Below are 19,041 nucleotides of genomic sequence, written 5' to 3' on the forward strand. Positions count from 1 at the left end.
CATTAATGATGCTCCACTGCTACTTATTTTCTATAATAGGAATCTGTATCTGATTTCATTATACAAAAAAGTACCTGCCGCTTCTAAAAAAAAAAGAAGAAAAAACTAAAAATCCCAAGTTGATCTTCAAGGCACCTTACAAAATTACAGAAGTAGAAACACGAGCCGAGCCAAACAAGAAACTGGCAGAAAGCTATTTGAGATGCTACATAACCGATACATTCTGAGGTGGAAAAACAGGACTTAAAATTTAGCAGGAACCAGATCAGTAAGTTTTCTTTAAAACAAAGCCAAGATCTTTAATATAAAGTTAGTCTACACTGGAGGCCGGGTGGGATGGCTCACACCTATAATCCCAGCACTTTAGGAGGCCAAGACAGGCAGATCATTTGAGGTCAGGAGTTCGAGACCAGTCTGGGCAATATGGCGAAACTCTGTCTCTATTAAATAAATACAAAAATTAGCCAGGCATGCTGGCAGGAGGCTGAGGCACAAGAATCTCTTGAACTGAGGAGGCGGAGATTGCAGTGAGCCGAGATCTCGCCACTGCAATCCAGCCTCGGTGAAAGAGCAAAACTCTGTCTCAAAAAAAAAAAAAAAAAAAAAAAGTTCATCTACACTTGAAATAAATCTACCACCTTTAACCTTTAGTCCCTATTCCTCCTCCCAAGCCGAAGAACAGCTACTACAAAACTGTAATATACTTTAAGTTATACTTTAAAACATAATTCTGCTTCATAAAATCTTCAGTCACATTGCCATAAATCTTAATAGCCAGTGTAGCTGTTTGTGAAGTATAGAAATTGTATATATTCTCTTTAAGTTAAAAGGGTAAGCTTAAACATAGCCTTTCTTATAAGTATCCTGACTATGACACAAGATTTTGAAAAAAAAAAAAAAAAAAAAAAAAAAAGTTCTATTAAATTTGTTTTTACATTTCCTCTAAGAAACATAATAAAGGCATTTCCACCCACTAAGTGTTAGCTGACTTCTTTCATCTTCCGGAACGCACGCATATATCTCAGTTTTCAAAGCCTCGGCCACTCTGTTAATTTTCATCAAAGGTAAACAGAGAACACACAAAAAAGCAGGGATGAAATTCTACCTCCGAAAGAGTCACTTTATAAAGTGGTCTTTATCATTCTTACTATCAGATATTCTTAAGGAAGACTCAGTCTGTCTCGCTTCAATCTCCTAATTCGTAAAATGGGAAAAATATCTACTTCATATTTTTTGTGCATATTGAGATAATGTATGCTCAGAAGTGAACACTTTGCTACAAACATCTAAACATTCAGCAAATGATGAAGTAAGTACAAATTAATTCTCCCTCCCAAACCTGGATTGGAAAAAGATGGAACCACTGTCAAGTTATGGGAATTTCTGAAAATATATGACCATAAAGAAATTTTGATATGACCAAAGGGAACCGGACTCAAAGTGGGTAAAGCAGACAGAACACACAGACTCCAAGAAACACTTTGGTCCTCCAAAATAGAAACACGATTTGTCTGTTCAATTTTCTTCCCAGAAAACGGCTAAAGCAAGGGTGGAAACAGCCACCAGGACGGACTGGAGGTGAGCTGTGCCGCCCACAGTGCTCTGCTTACTCCCATCTTGCCTATCTTGCAAGACCTCTGCACTTCAGCGGGAACTCGTTAGATACCCACCTGCTCCTGCCCAGCACTTCATGTATGCATGCACAGGATGGAAGACCTCCAACAAAGCAGCACTGCTGATTTCTTAGTGTTCTCCTCACCCCAGAGCACATGCCCAAGTCCCGTCCAAACCGTAAGGACTCTTGGAAAATAAACAAATGAACCAACCCCAAAATCCAACTCTTTCGTCTATTCAAAGACTCATACTTTAAACTGATGTGCTTTCAAACACGAAAATTCGTAAGAAAGTGGTTAATAATAAAACCTAATAAAAACATATTTCTACTATAACACAATACTACCTTACCATAAACTTGATATTAAAGTAAACCTATTTGTCACTGTTTGTTGCTGTCTTCAGCATTACATTCACAAATGAATAATGAGGAACCTACGCTTTCCAACACAATATCCACTGACCACACATGGCTACTGAGCACCCAAAATGGGGCTTGACCAAATAGAGATGGGTTGCATGTGTAAAACATACACTGTATTCCCAAAACTTCATACAAAAAAAAAGTAAAATATGTACAACCATTATACATTACATTTTTATTAAAAAAAAGTGAAATACTGCAATAATTTTATACTAATTACATGCAAAAATAATATTTTGGATACTTAAATAAAATACTATATATTATTAGAATTAATTTCTTTTTTTAAATAGCCACTAGAAAATGTGAAATTGCACATATGGCTCATTTGTGGCTTACCTTGTATTTCTATTGGACAGTGTTGTTTAGACATTAATGTTGTTTTGTTTCTGTTTTTCTGAGACAGAGTCTTGCTCTGTCGCCGAGGCTGGAGTGCAGTGGTGCTATCTCGGCTCACTGCAACCTCCGCCTCCTGGGTTCAAGTGATTCTCCTGCCTCAGCCTCCCGAGTAGCTGGGATTAGAGGCGCACACCAACATGCGGTGCTAATTTTTGTATTTTAAGTAGAGATGGGGTTTCACCACGTTGGCCAGGTTGGTCTCCAACTCCTGACCTCAAGTAATCTGCTCACCTTGGGCTCCCAAAGTGCTGGGATTACAGGCCAGACATCAACTTTTATAATACATTTGTCTTCCCACCTCAACGCCCAGAAAACTATTGCTGAGATTAAAATATCTTGCCAGGCTATTTTCATTGTCATTTCTTGGGAGGAAATACTGTGTGTTCCCCTCACTCCCCCACCCCATCCCACAAATACATATGCTCTCACAAATACATATTTATATATAAGCTTTGTACACATTAAAACGATACTCTAGATTCTTGCATATCTGGGTTTTCCTGGTGTTAATATTCTGTGCTACATTTCAAATTGATTCATTTTTATAACATGTACTTTATCACACAATTTTGAATTTTGAGTAGCTTCTTTTTGAAATAATTCTTTTTTGGATAGAAATGAGAGAAAGGATAGAGCACACAATATACTTCACTGGGCAATGCCGCTAACTAGCAGGATGTCTGTGAGTGAAAAGCCTTGGCTGAGTTATCAGACATTCTAACATTTCACATCACTACGCATCATGTCATGTCAAAAAGGGTAAAGGATCAATTGATTTAAAAAAGAGGAAAAACTCAATCATCTGACCTACACGTATCTATTTTAATACTGTTTCTTTTAATCTGTGAAGTTCCATATTTGTGAAATTCTGCAGTGCAGAGTAATAAAACAAGAAAAATGTTTAATTAAAAAAACTACAGCAATGGGCTGGCTATCATTATTCATTTTCACCCATGTCATGCTTGAGAAAGCTTTGCATATTTTAAAAAGCTATGGATTCACTAAAGCTGTCAAAATCCAATCTCTGTATACTTCCCTCTTCTAGATTTGAGTAAATCAGCACTACATTTATAGGTTCATAAAGCTTTTTGACTCATCCCTATGACATGGTGGTTTTTCCCCTCATTGGTTCTCATTACCAGCTGAAGTTAATGAGAAGGTGTTAAAGAATGATCTGCAATGGAATTATGTTTCTGCTTCAGAGTATCCACATAAGCTACCCTGACTTTTTTTCCTCTTGTAGAATAATGTGGTTTCTTAGGGCAAAGAATATACTTGAAAAAAAGAGGTTCATCTCTTTGTCAGCAAATATGATAAAACTAGCTGATCTCCAAAAGAAACACAAAAACTTTAGTATGCATCTTGAAAAGGACCACTGAAATCAAATATCCAATATCCTTGAGTGAATTACATTTATAAAAACAGAAACATTTTACACAGTCTTATAATAGAATATCAGTTTGAAAAATCACTTGTGCAGCATTTATTCTACTAGGAAAGGACTATTAGAAAAACAAACCTAAAACATGTTTTTCTACATTTTAAGCTATAAAAAGCTAATTCTTAACTGGAAAACAAAGGAAAGGAATTTAAATTAAGATGGTTTCTGTATATGATTAGCTGCCTGCCACCTCAGAACACCAATTTATATAGGTTTTAATTCACAGTTAGAATTCTGTCAAAAGGAAGGGGAATTTCAGATAAAGATAAAGCACCACTGAGTATGAGAATATTATATCTAAGTTATAGGCAGTGAGCCACAATGGCTCAGTCAAGTTTCTCTACTTACTTGGTGGGTAAGGAACAGCAGCTCTTCCATCCTTCCCAAGAGGTCGGTCTTCTGTCCCAACTGTAGGCATTTTTGATGAGCGCAGAGCAGGTGATACAGCCTAAGAACAGATGATGTTATTAAAACAGAGTGACGTGTATATAAGTAGGGCAGCACTGAAATATTTCCTAATGTATGCCTATTGGTAGATGCCTCTTGGTAGAAGCGTTTACCAGGTGAACCTCTAGAAATACCAACAGATAGTGAAACAAAGGAGATGGTTACAAGCTTATCAAGTGTAAGAAACAGTCAATTTTTTTCATGGATCTTGTGAGGGCAGATTATGCCATCAAAGGAGAGCTTGTAGACCTTAAGCAATTCTTCCCTCCCAAATCAATTTTCAGTGACACAATGTTACATTTGGGTGGTGCCTCCAGTAGTAATTGACAATTGGTCTGGTTTCTCTTATACCTGGAAGCAGGCAGCTAAAAGGCATAATCTCAAGCCCTCCAAATCTTTTTTTTTTTTTTGCATTTATCACAACAAACTATGTATCTTCTGTACCTATTTTTATAGTTACTATTTATCTTCACCAAAAATAACCTTATTTTGTAAAATTATTGAAATATTCAGGTTTTTCTCTGATCTGTTATTCAAAAACAAACCAAGTGCATTACTGGGCAAGATTATCTTTAACATTAAATGAACTGGTGATTAATTAAAATAAAATATAAAATAAAGCAAAAAATGATTTTTACAAATAGAAGGCCTTTTATTTATACTTACACAATGTCACAACATTGAAATGTAAAATTAAAATTAAATTCAAAGACACATGAGATGACAACTCAGCCAACAGCCTCCCAACTCCATTTACGAGTAAGATGGATTAGCAACATATTCTAAGGTAAACCGCTCATGTGATTAAATGCCAGACCAAAAATCAGAGGAAAGCAAAAACACTCAGAGAAATGAAAATTTGATTGAAAATGTCCAATCTCCTTTTCATGTTAATATTACTAAAAGTATATTCCCAACAGTTAAACATTTCCTCATTAAGCCTAATAGTAATTCACAATTTATACAAAGAATAAGTTCAGTGGCCCAGAGCAGAAACAATTACCAGGATGGTGGTCATGAACAGATCAGGCAGGCCACTCCACAATGCTTGCCCTGTTCCTTTCTTTCTCCTCCTTTGACTTGCACCTCCTCCTCTTTTCATATTTGATTCCCATCACCACTGCCAAAGCGCCTATCCTAACCCTCTGTATCTTTAAAACCAAACCCAGGCAGCACTTGGCCTCCCTCCGGTGGATAGTCAAATTCAATGCCTGGATCAGCAATGAAGAAATGAGTCATTTCTTCTACCAGAGTTTTTCACATTGTCATGTCCTTTTCCTTCGTGTAGCCACTGTATAAATTCAGATTCTAGTGTTCCAATCCAACAAAAGTTACCAGATTAGAGGATTCCTGCTTTCTGCATATCAGACCGGAAAAAAAAATAGCCCTTCTGCCAGTTCAATTCTGTACTGAGCAGCCCTCAGAGGAACACATATTGGTAAAGTTTAAAATCCAAAACTTTCCTAGACCTATCAGTCTCTAATAATCCAAAAAAACAGACCAATGGTCTGTTCCTTATCCCTGAAAGCTAATCTAGTTCATTTTTATTGTTTAATCAAGGCTCATTCCACACATAAACTAATGTCCCTCCCCGCTTCCTCTCAATGACCCCGTCTTTCCACATTTCAAGTACAATCCATTCTCCCAGACCATTATGATCTCCTCATCTTCTAAGTACTGATAACAGTAATGGTGTATAATATCTGTTAGATACATTTTATTTTAAAGTTAGAATGGGCTTTAGAAATGTTTCCTACTTAACTTTCAAGCCTTAACTTAAACACTGCTCCCCGTCACTTGGTCACTTCATATCTGAATGTCTGGCAACTTTAGATTCAGGTCTATTACTGTACTCACAGCAATAAGTACATTATAACTTTATGTGCCATTTCTCCTTACGTCTGTGAGTGTCTCAAGTATAAGGGTGGTAATTTAATCATATTTCTAACCTCAGTGATTAGCCTTAGTACCACCATAAAGGAATTAACCTTCAAACTAATAACAAATGTATGTAAAACGGATAAATAGGGAGGTAGATAAGTGAATAAATGAAAGAAAAATAAACTAATAAGCTGATCTTTTTGAAAACAGAGCCTATCTTACTCATCTCTAGGTCTCCCAGAAAAAACAGGCACTTGTATTTGCCCAAAGGTACAGAGTTGGTTAGGAGGATGAGGACACACATTTCCTCACTCTTGGTTCTGCTGATCGCCAAAGAATTATAATAATTATTCTCTGTCATTTTAATCATATGCTGCCTTGTATTAACTTCTATGTATATAAATTCTATTCCCCTACAATGACTTATTAGATGAATAAAAAGTTATGTGGGCATTACTTTAAAAATCAAACCTAAGGGACAACATAATACATTTCTAGTAGTCTTGTGATATTTAGAAGAATTTATTAAAATAAATGTGAAAGATTTTAATATGTACAACTGGAATATACTAATGAAAAAGATCCTTCAATGAACAAAACTCGAGGTGGATACACTACGCTAATAACCTTTACAATCTTTTCCAAGCATACAAACTTTCTTTATACAGCGTGACTAGATTCCAGTATACAGACATTTATAAAGAACATTCAGAACCTGAAATAAGAGCCCTCAAATTCAGGAGACCAAACTATAAAGAAATACTACAACACTGACATGAAGTCCTTTCATGTAGCGAAATTTCTGTGTATGTAGCTATGGCAAACTCACCCCAAGTTCGTCGTCATCAGAATTATCAAAGATGTTGTCTAAGTCATGCAGGGAAGGTGCCAAATCTGTTACCTGCGTAAGGCTACTGGAGCCAGCTCTGCCAGCAGCATTATCCTGCCGGACATCTGTAGGAAAGGAGGCAAAAGACACAGAATAAACAACTCCACCAAGCGCAAAGGAGTAGGGAGAGGACACGGATCTCAATGAACATGACCTGCCTATGAGTTTTTCCCTATGGTTTTAGTTAAATTTAGAGGCAACTATTTCCAAATATGTTTATCAGTTTTGAAAGGAACTGAAAAACAAACTATGAAAAATATATAAAAGATGAGATGAAATTCTTATTACAATAAGAATAAAATTTTACATGGAGAAGCATCTCCTTTGCATTTTATTTTAGCAACAATCCAAGTGAGGCAAATAATCATTGTACACACCTGTTTTAGTAGCAGAACTGAAAATAGACATGGCATTTTTCCCATCAGGCACCGGCGTGGAATGACCTGGTGTAGTGACATCCTTGGTACCAAATCCATCCTCTGACTGTATAATAAATTCAGCCAAACAAAACACATGAACACCAACCCAAAGTGTGAAATATGAGGGAGAACACAAAGAATTAGAGGGTAGAATGGAACTTGTTATGAGCACAAGTATGATAAACCATGGTCTATGCAACCAAAGGAAATAAAAAATAGGTCCTTTCTCCGGAATTTCAACAGAACCAGGAACTCCCCACTTTCCCCTCAATCCTATGGGGTATTCTGAGTGAATCAGTGTTTTATGCCTAAGCAGTACTGGTGGCATTTGATTACAGACCTGCCATGGTGTTAAAAGCTGCCTTTAACAACATTTTAGATGCTAAATTATAGATTTGGCTTTCTGGATCTAGGCAGATCTGTATAAAACAATCTAAAAAGCATTCCCCTAACTATAATGGCCTCTTATAATTGTCTTACTTCCTTGATTCTCAAGAATACCTATTTCAATGGCCCAGTATTTTAGAATGTCTGAAAATTTAAAATTAAAGACAGCAGACACAACCAGTACTCATTTTTATGATGATGAAACCTTCAAGTAAAATTAATACTGACAGTCTATGGGTAGAGTTGGTATTAATGCAGAGAATATATAGGTATAGCGCTCAGCACAGTAAGGATAAGAAGCGCTCAATAAATTGTGTATACCTACTGTTACCAACATTTTTTCCTTTACATTTTGGGTACTTTGGAATAATATTTTAAAAGAAATAGGGAGCATAGGCCAACAAGAATTAGCATATGAGAGGAAACATGCACTGTACAAGCTATAGCCTGGAAAATATGAGGCTTCATTTATGTTCGGCTGACTTTTAAACAAAGGTGAGCCATGACATAAAAAGGAACAATACGCTGTTCAATACAATAGTACCAAGAGCATGAATATGGGGACAGGGCAATCAGGCAAGACTATCTCAAACGTTCTGCCTCCAAAGTCTTCCCACACATGTTGTACTGACATAGATAGAAACCCACACCATGCTGGACTCTCTCTCTGTTAAATGGTACCTTATTCTTTTTCAGGGAATCTTTCTCCATCCCTTGTTTGCATTTCTTGTTGGCTGTAAAGATGTATTTTATGTCACCATCTTCAAAGGTGTATGGGTCATTCACTTCTCCCAAACTGTCTCCAGGTTGTTGTGATAGAGGCAATGGGTCAAGGAAGTGGAGTGGCTGCATATGGGGCTGTTTGTCTTGCCAGATTTTAAACCGTTTGTTAGGTTGTGCTAAGAGTCTAAAAGACAAAATGACAGTTTAAACAAGATAAACAAAGTTAAATAAGTTTCTTAAAAAAAAAAAAAAAAAAAAAGAGCATTTATGACTTAAAGCATTTACAAAGCTTACACTTTTTGTAAAAACAACTAAAAATTCACCGAGATAGTGATTTGCTTTTACAGTTTATATTCATGATTAAACAAAAATTAGCATACTTTGTCAAGAATATATGTTTTTGTCTCTCAGTTCATCAATTCCACTTAAGAGCACAGGTTCTCAGGACAGACTGCCTAGTTCAAATTCTATCTGTGTCATTTACTAACTGCATGGCCCTAGTTTCTCAGTTATAAAATTAGCATCATAATATGGTACAGTGAAGATTAAATGAGATAATCTATGTAAAGTTTTAGAATGGGTGGCTCAAAAGAGCTATAAATATTATACTAGATATATGATACATACACCTGAATGCAGGCAAAGCCTTCCTCAAAAATGTCAACATACAAAGAAGGCACTGATAGCAATATGGAAAGTCTTATAAAGCTATATTCTTTAATTAACAAACAGTAGGGCAAAAATGTATTAATATATTGGGAGTGTACTAAAATGGCATAAAGAGTTCTTTATAAGCCCATGTGTCAAATGACATGTGTGCTAACCTGTAAGTAGGACAAAGCATTTGACCATTAAACATTTTCCACATCCAGAGTCAAGAAGGACAAAGAAAAGCCTACTTCAGTTTTGAACCTGAAAGTTTAGCAGGGAGAGATGGGGAGGGAGCCCATGCCCTTACGGTGGATGGGTGGGTGGTGCAGAGAGCTGTCTTACCTTTGCAACGCAGTGCTCTCTGAGTTTACCTCCATTTTAGCATCACATCTCTCACCCTGGAGCTCTGGAGGCCTGAACTCAGCATCATCACTGGGTGGGAGACGATAACTATGCCACCACTTTTCTGATGACTCCGGGTTCGAGGGCCTAATCCCACAATATAAGGCTGTCTCGCTGACCTCTGCCATGAGAGGCAGTCTTTGGCCTACGAGGACAGTTCTGTCATCCAGAGTAGACAACTGCTGGAGTTCTAGTCCATTTCCATAGAGTGCTGGATTCACAGGGACAGATGGTGGGTCCAAACTCTCTGTTTCCTGACCTCGTGGCTGAGGGCTGAGTGTTGGTGGCAGAGGGGATATAGGGGAATGAGGTGAATCCATAGGATTCAGATTCATTTGCTTGCTTGTGTTTCTGGAAGGCACGGCCATTTGCTTATCATACTTCCTACTGCTAGACACCTCTAAGGAGGAGTCTATCCCTGCCAACCCTAGTTTCTGTCCTGGTGTATCTTGTTCCATGCATAATTCTTCGGCCACAGAGGGCCTATGGTGAAATGGTATTAAGGGTCTCTTTTGCAGCTTGTCTCCTTTCTCCTGTCTTTCTGTTGTTTTGTGCTTAGAAGAAGCAGGAGGTGGTAAAGATGAAGATGATGATGGTCCTGCACTGAACCCTGGTTGAGATATTGTGGGAGGTCGACTGGGTCCTACTGCACAACGTTTTAAAAGCTTATGCCTAAAATGAGAGTAAATAATTACATCATTATAACATTAAGAAAAGAGATTCTCTGACAAAATTTTGCCTTTTAAAACATACATTAGATGTACTAATACATATAAAACGGCTCTAGTTTTTAATTATACTTATATAACTAAAAAACATAATACACCCTAATGAAAAATGAAGAATCAATCACATACAAGTTAAGCAGATAAGAAATGGGCATAACAAAAGATGTAAAGTACATTGCTAACCCCTACAAATCACTGATTCAAAAAAAAACCCAAATCTTTTAGATTTGGTGAGGGCCTCAGATAACCTATTCATACTGCATCTTAAAACCATGAGAGTAGAGTCAGGAGATTCTCTGCCAAGAAAAAACAAAGCTTCCAATTTCTATTTTATAACACTCTACTAACTGTAATATAGAATGGCTTATAATGGCTTGTAGTGCCGTAAATTGGGAATAAAATAACTATGCAATTACTCTGCCTCAAAGTGTGGAACTAAAACAGTAAGTTTCAATCCTAAGAACATTTAATAGGATAAATATACTAGAAACTTTATGTGCCAGTATATCTAGGCAAGAAGGGATAAAAGACAACTTTGGATCTTACAGACACGTTAAAATGACAGAAGTTAACACCACACATACACAAATGCACCTGAACCATCTAAGCAGAAAAACCAAGTCGGCTCACATCCTAACACACTTCTTGGCAAGCATGGGTGTGAAAAATGGCTCAGTAAGAGCCCACTAGATGATGCCAAGGTTTAATCTGTACAACAAAGTTATACTGCAGGTCAGCCAGTACCTCCCGATATATAAATCATTCCCGGGTAAAAATGTGAGCTCTCCTGCCGGTGTAGTAGTAACTCTCTGAGGCCACTAGGGTGGCATTAAATTACTGCTGCATTGCACTAAATGATGCCCTAGTGAGCAGTAAAACGGATTTGTGGGGCATAATGGGATGGTTTAGTGGGACAGCAGGATGGCTGCCCTGCTCCATAAGGCCATTAAATAGTGGAAGGAGTGGTCTGTACCATAATGGGTTTGGTAATCCTGCAGCAGATAATCTGCAAATACTCTTGCCAAAGTCTTTGCTACTCTAAAAAAATAAATCAAACACTCCTGAACTTCTTGTCTTTAAGCCCAACGAGCATGGTACCACAGTAACATGTGAATGTCTCATCAGAAAGTATCTCAATATCTTATGAAGGTACTTATTTTAAAACCTAAAATTTAAAAGTCTTTTAGACTTTTTTTCTCAGAGAGCATTTACCCATACTAGTTCTTTGAGAGATACTTTATGATACCCTCTTCAAAGTAAAGATTTTTTGCAAAGTGGATAATCTAATCATAAAGTAAGTTTTTTCAACTGTATTTAATGATTCAGCTACACTGCAAAAAGGTTAGAATGAGGAATGCACAGTAGAGGTAGGAGAGAATCACAGCACGTCTCAGCAGGAAAGGAACCTGGTGCAGGCAGTGGGAAAATCACACGAAGTCGGCATACTATATGGGTGACTGGTGGTAGGAAGAAACCTGAGGCAGGGCCCAAGCATGTAGAAATAGATCATGACTAAAAGAACAAGGAAAGGAGAAAGACTACAATAGGCATTTCAAAGGAAGTCAGTGTGAAATCCAGTGACGGATTACATCTAAAAAGTCTGTAGGCTGCGAAGAGAAAATTGTGATAAAAATGACAATAGGGTCCCAGGTTTGCAGGGAAGCATACATGGCAAAAATTAAGGATTTTTCTTTTTTTTTTTTTTTTTCTTGAGATGGAGTCTTGCTCTGTCGCCCAGGCTGGAGTACAGTGGTGCGATCTCGTCTCACTGCAACCTCCGCCTCCCGGGTTCAAGCAATTCTCCTGCCTTAGCCTCCTGAGCAGCTGGGATTACAGGCACGCACCACCATGGCTGGCTAATTTTTGTATTTTTTTTTAAGTAGAAATGGGGTTTCACCATGTTGGTCAGGCTGGTCTCGAACTCTTAACCTCGTGATCTGCCTGCCTTGGCCTCAAAGTGCTAGGATTACAGGCGTGAGCCACTGCACCCAGCCTAAGGATTTTTCTTAAAGGCATCCCCCAAAATACAAGACTATGTGAAAGTCAGGTTGGGACAGAAGTTGGAAAGTCAATGGAATGGTGCCTTGCTAATGCATATGGTTATAAAAAAAAAACCTGAAGATATGTGCATTTGGCAAAGAAATACAACAATAATTCCAGAAAACAAAAAGGAACGCATTATTTGTTTATTTAACTTAACGTGTTACAAAAATAATTCCAGGTAGCTAATAAAAATGTGTAAAAATCAGTAAATATGTTATTTTTTTAAGTGAAAAAATCTGGGCTAAGGAAAGAGCAGGGAAAATAAGATGAAAGAAAAGTTAAATACACTACAATTTATATCCTATGTATGTGCTAAAGGTGGGCCTTAACTTGGCTGTGAGCTGTCCATAAGTCAAAGTTACAGGGAAAATAATTTTTGTCACACAATCCACGACAGCCTAGAGACAATAGTACAGTAGGTATTCACCTACTAACACCAGAGAGAGGCTCTCACATGCTCAGAGAGGGAACCCTTAATGAGCAAACAACTTCTTCAAAAACATCCTCCCTGAAAAATCAATAATGAATTTCATTAGGCTTATCCTTACATCTCTCAACAAGAGGCTACCAAGGCAGAGCTTGATAAAAGAATCAATTCAAGGGGCAGGGGAGAAGAGGAAAAGGTGTCAAAGCTATTCCCTAAGTGTACACACGCAGCAGTCTGCATATATGCAAGGGGCGTATGGACTACCTCCTCAGCCTGAAGCCAAGTCACTCATGCTACATTAAGAAGCCCTGATCTCACCAGAGACAGGAATGGCCATCTTCTAAATATGCTTATCTCACCTGAACTTTTTATCAACATCGAACAGTATCAGATTTGAAAGTGTATATTTCAGAAGCAGGGCTACTCAAAATAGCCCAGTCTAGGTGAAAAATCATCACCACTTCTTCTAATTGTCAAATGAGCTGGGGGTTAAGACTTACGCCCGCTTAAAGAATTTAAGAACCCTAATGAAAACCCATGACAATAAGATTCTTTACTACAACAAAGAGTGGTAAGTCAATGGAATATCCAGGAAGAATGCAAAAATTTTCTACAAAAAAGCAATCTGAGGACGTATCCAAAGAACTAAATGAATAAGCAAGATATCATGACTGCAACAGTTTTAGCTTTTAGCAGCTGTGACCAAATACCTGTCTCGATCAAAAAACACCACTGCTAGCAACAAAACAAATTACCTACAGAAAGTCTCTTTACTCCAAATTCTATTGACTCAAGCCAATCTGTTTTTAATGTATCTCTAGTTTAAAATTAAGAGTAGTTGAATAAAGTCATTTAAAGGGCTAAGAATTGTCTTGTCAAACTGATGCCTTTAGTTTTGAAGCTGCTAACCAGAAAAAAGTTGTGGGAGCAATACGTTAACAGGGCTGATTGTCTAACAAACTCCGAGTCCTGACAATAAAACTGTATCATCTGCATATAAGAAAAAAACTAATCTTTTTCTTCTCTGCTGGAGGAGAATGGAGAATCAGGAAGAACTGATCTGTGAGGCCAGGAGATGAATCAACAAGATGCACCATCATTCGATCCATTACTATTTTGCCTTTTTTACTACCTACCTGGAACAAGAACAGCTGACTCTTTGGGTTGGATCCACAAAATCCCAAGTAGCAGGATTGTTAGCAGGCTCTTCTTCAAGAGTTGGAGTTGACACTTGGCTCCTCCTAAAAAGGTTAAAAATGTGACTTATGTGTGAACATAATACCCATACCCCTGGGGAGAAAAATGTTCAAGAGTTGAATACATTTCATTCACATAGTAATGGTATCCTGCTGACATGTAGTTCAGAGCAACCAATGAATAAAACAACCTGTTTTATGTACTGGAAGCAGGATTCAAAATGTTTCCATCTGGCTGGGCGCACATGGTTCATATCTGTAATCCCAGCATTTTGGGAGGCTAAGATGGGCGGATTGCTTGAGTCCAGGAGTTTGAGACCATCCTGGGCAACATGGCAAAACCCCACACATACAAATACAAAAATTAGCCGGGCATGGTGGTGCTTGCCTGTAGTCCCAGATACTTGGGAGGCTGAGGTGATTGCTTATCAGTAGCATATAAATTCTGAGTCAGGAATGATGGTGATGCCAAACAATCCCAGATTATCCACGTGGGTGGCTGAGATAGACACCCTTGCTTACTCATGGTTCAATGTACACAAACTTTGTTTCATGCACAAAATTGTTTTAAGACATTGTATAAAATTACCTTCAGGCTATGTGCACATGAAACATAAACGAACTTTGTGCTTAGACTTAAGTCCCATCCCCAAGATATCTCATTATGTACATGCAAATATTCCAAAATCTAAAAAAAATCTGAAATCCCAAACACTTCTGGTCCCACGAACTTTGAATAAGATACTCATCCTGTAAAATATTTATTAGCATTTAAGAGCAGCACTCCTAATGTGAAATAGAAAATAGAAGTATCTCCTACATATTACTGATAATTGGTAGCAAAAAGCAGATCGCTTTATTATACAATGAAATTAACAATAAGGGGCAGTATTTTGGGATTGCTGATTTTACTACAGCAGATACTGCGAAGTGTTTCTGCAGTGGCTCTACAGGGAGTTCTCCCACTCTGCCCTCCACTGCCCTCCTGGTTGTCTCGTTTCCCTGTTCTGTACCGCTGAGAGAGGGACTATGATCTGTTAAGAGTTGTGGAGGTGTAAGGTTGATGGTGATTAAAAATCAAAGATGATAAGTGAAAGGAAAAGAAAAAGAAAATGTTTACTTGGAAATAATCTAGGCATTGCAGATGGAAGTAAAAATATCTGTACCAATTATTCTAAAGGAAAGGATCATTTTAAAGTGACTAGAGATCTCTTTTTAATTCTAGAACGTGACATGATTTTCCACTGCAATTATTTTAGAGCTCTCTATTACATCAATAGAATGACTATTCTAGAATCAATTCATTGGCCAAGAAATATTTAGTATGAAATTGCTAAAAGCTGGGTCCAAAGGACAGGTTTTAAATCTGTATAAAAACTTGGAATAGTAGTCACTTAAGAAACATTTCATTGGCTTCTAAATGAGGGAAGTTATCGGATGTTACTGACATGCATGTCCATATTCATTCTGCTTCAGAGAATCAAGACTCATTTGTCTACTTTCATTAGTCAAGAGTAGACATCTACTCATATTAAAACAGATATGAAACTGTGCTGATTATGTTTACATAAATCTTGGTAAGTGGAATAGCACTTATTGACTCCTGTTTGTCATTACCGTTTAGGCAATTAAAATAATCAGCAGCAGTCCTTTCTAAAATCAATTCTCTCCTTTTCCAAAAGTATGTTAAAGAAGAAAGGCAGGGAGACTGGAAAGGAAGGAAAGTTAGGTGGGGGAAGAAAAGAACATAATTTTCTCAAATCAACAAACAGGAGCACGGCAGATAATAAACACCCCTCCAACTGTCATCAGTCTAGTTCAAAAATGTATTGTTAATTACAACTAACGCCGGTATACAATAGTAAATCAGCAAGGAAGGTTCTTTCCCTTCATAATAGGGATGCATTCATACATTGATATGCAAGGAAAAACCAAACCCACTGGTTACTGTCCTGATACCCATGGTGAATCCCTGTGCCAGCTGTGATACAAAATATTAGGTCAACACCATGCCAATCTGTACAGTATCAGGAACTTCAAAAATTTCCTCGATAATGAAATCAAGTACAGTAAATGTCTTGATTTTAACATCTTTATTTCAAATTTTATTCTATTAAATTCAAAAAGATGAAATACCAATCCGATGACCTCTCAAGTTTGGTCACACAATAGTGCAATATAATTGACATTTTCCAGGTAGCAATCAAGGAGATGGTTACTAAACTATGATCTACACATAATCCAGAAAACTTACTTGGATTGGGTTCTGTTGAGGATGCATTCCTTCCAGACTCGATGGACCATATGATTGTGGAGTTTTGGAGGAATCTTCCCCGATCTCTTTGGACTGTGCATAGTTATCATCCCTCCATCTTGGGAAACCAGGTGACTGGCAGCACTCTGCATACCTCCACTCTCACCTGAAAAAAAAGGCAATTTGGAACGTTAGGATTTTCTGAAAAGGTTTCCTACTTCATAGACTGCTATCTTATTTAACATAAATATGCATTTTAATTGTTGAAACTCAAATACATGTAGCTTTTCCCCTATACCCTGGCAATAACACTATCTATAATCATGAGTACAATTTGTATCAGAATGGATTTTTTCCCTGGAACTCTGTCCATATGATTCTTTGTTTTCTCCCTAAATCAATTAATTAGATGAACACTCACACACCCATAAGGGCACACACATACATAGGCACTCCTACTCCACATGTATTGGAAACAACTTAGAAGGAAGGGTACATACATCACAATATTAAAGGCGCAAACTTCCACTGATTGTTTTAGATTTTTAAATCTTAACACAGTCAATGAGTTTCAAGGCAAAAGGGAACAGTAGAGGGAGCTTTATACTCATGTAGCTAAATGGCTGTACATCAGCAGCACACAGTGCCCTGGGTAGGAAAAAGAAAGTAATGGCACAAAGCTTTTAACAAGGTCAAATTTCAAATTTGTGTGTGGTACTGTTTGTCCTTATGCCTGGCACTATGTATTTAAAACTTAGTACTAAAACACTGAAAGAGGTTGTCTTGACATTTTATTTCAGAGGATTAAAAATTCACTGTTTTCTCTCTAGTAACTCCACTTAGTTTTTCCAAATACAGTGGTTATGAATATAATCTATTTCTTTCAACTATGTTCATTATGATTATTGATGATACTGGTTGTTGTTTACATTTGGAGTATTTTACTACTTCTATCTTATATGACAAATATTAAAGTCAATTTCCAGTATTAAATTCTGATTGAATCACTTTCATCTATTTGATTTAGTAAGTATATATTATGGATTTTCTTCTCAACAGAACTATGATGCAAAACATCTTAACGAAAGTCAAGATGAAAAAGAAAGAAGCAACTTTATAACACAAACTAAGTATTCTTATCATCAATAAAAGATGATGATAATATAAGCTGAATGGTCAGGCTTACGTCTATTTAAAAGAAAGACCCAAATGCTTATATTCTAAGGAAATGAAGTGCTCTTCTTTCCGATAAAAGTATTACTATATTACAAATGAGACAAGAAATTTGAACTTTCTTTGCTACGTTTTAAAAGTTCCCAACTTGGTTCACAATGCAAAAGAATTAATTTCTATTTTACAATTGCTTTTCAAACACCAATTATAAAACTAGGCAAACTAAAGAAATAAACAGAAGTAGAAGCAGATAACACAGACCTTCTCTCCAAAACATCCTATGATATAGCTAAAGAGATCTATACCCATGGTATCATAAAGAAACAATTTATGACCAAGAAAAGAAAAGAGTAGGGAGAAACAAGCCAAAGAGAATTTTCTGACTAAAGCTAGGTTGAAGCTTTTCAGTAGCACTTAAATGACTGAACTAAAATCTGAGTGGTATCTTAGATGGAATTAAACAAGACTTGTTACTCCAATCTGTTAAAATACATGTTGAATGCTGTTACTTGCAATTACCTCTACATATCAAACAAGGAGGCAAGTGGATATACCAATCCAAATAAGGTATGAGTAATGTCACTAATACTATTTGGCCCTCCTAAACCCTCTGCTAATCCAGGAGAACCTTGCTGTTTTTTAAGAGGGCAAAGTAGCCCATTCTGTCCTGTATCTAGAAAAATATGGCATTCAACTATAGAATGTCAAGGCTGACCAGGATACTCTCTGATACAGCATTAAGACTCCTAATCTGTAATTCAACATTCTATGATATGAAAATTTAGGCAAATTCATTTTACTGCAAGGATATCGGCAGCTTTTGTTCAGTTGTGTGTGTTTGTTTTAAGGAATAAGGCGACACCAGGGGATTTATTTATCCAAGGCCTAACACAATAGCATACAGAGTTAAAGGGGAAGGAATTTGAAGATCCACAGTTAATTAGTCCACATTGAAATCCCCCATCAAAAAAACCTCGTTTCTGATTTATGACTATTAAGAGTTCTGAATTGACCAGAGGTCAAAGCATCATGTCCACAGCAGGCCTTCAATTTCAAGTTGAATACAAATTTCACTAAGTACAAGGCAAAACAAAAACAAACAGATAACAAAAGTGGATAACTTAATGTAGTGCAATTGTTAAAAATCCAAATTGTGATGTGAAATTAAAAACTTCAAAATACTGGTAATTCTAATTTTTATATTAATATATCTTCTCTATGATGATTACTACAAAAGACTATGAAAGCTCTTTTTTAGTTTAATATAGTTGATTGATGACAAATCCTTTCACAAGGAATCATCCAAATTCTCTGCTCTACCAAATGAAAGCCGGAAGTACTTTTTTATTTTTTTGAGACATGGTCTAGCTCTGTCGACCATGCTGGAGTGCACTGATGCTGTCTTGGCTCACGGCAACCTCCACTTCCTGGGCTCAAGCCATCCTCCCACCTCAGCCTCCCAAGTAGCTGGAACTACAGGCATTTGTCACCATGCACAGCTCATTTTTGTATTTTTTGTAGGAACAGGATTCCACCATGTTGC

The 19,041-nt window shown here is 37.1% G+C and overlaps 1 protein-coding gene across 4 annotated transcripts in view; it reads right to left on the reverse strand.

Annotated features, from left to right (window-relative positions):
• Positions 1 to 19,041, reverse strand: part of MED13L (mediator complex subunit 13L) — a 327,929-nt gene that overhangs the window by 40,949 nt on the left and 267,939 nt on the right. For all 4 annotated transcript variants that reach the window (XM_055236713.2, XM_055236712.2, XM_055236715.2 and 1 more), the window contains 7 exons: positions 16,326 to 16,491; positions 14,012 to 14,116; positions 9,618 to 10,349; positions 8,583 to 8,808; positions 7,473 to 7,578; positions 7,036 to 7,160; positions 4,227 to 4,326 (listed from right to left, as the gene is read on the reverse strand). In XM_055236713.2, the coding sequence (XP_055092688.1) occupies positions 4,227 to 4,326; positions 7,036 to 7,160; positions 7,473 to 7,578; positions 8,583 to 8,808; positions 9,618 to 10,349; positions 14,012 to 14,116; positions 16,326 to 16,491 (1,560 nt within the window). The remainder of the gene's footprint in view (positions 1 to 4,226; positions 4,327 to 7,035; positions 7,161 to 7,472; positions 7,579 to 8,582; positions 8,809 to 9,617; positions 10,350 to 14,011; positions 14,117 to 16,325; positions 16,492 to 19,041) is intronic.

This window comes from Symphalangus syndactylus, chromosome 13, assembly GCF_028878055.3.
Source record: "Symphalangus syndactylus isolate Jambi chromosome 13, NHGRI_mSymSyn1-v2.1_pri, whole genome shotgun sequence".
In the NCBI taxonomy this organism is placed as follows: Eukaryota; Metazoa; Chordata; class Mammalia; order Primates; family Hylobatidae; genus Symphalangus; species Symphalangus syndactylus.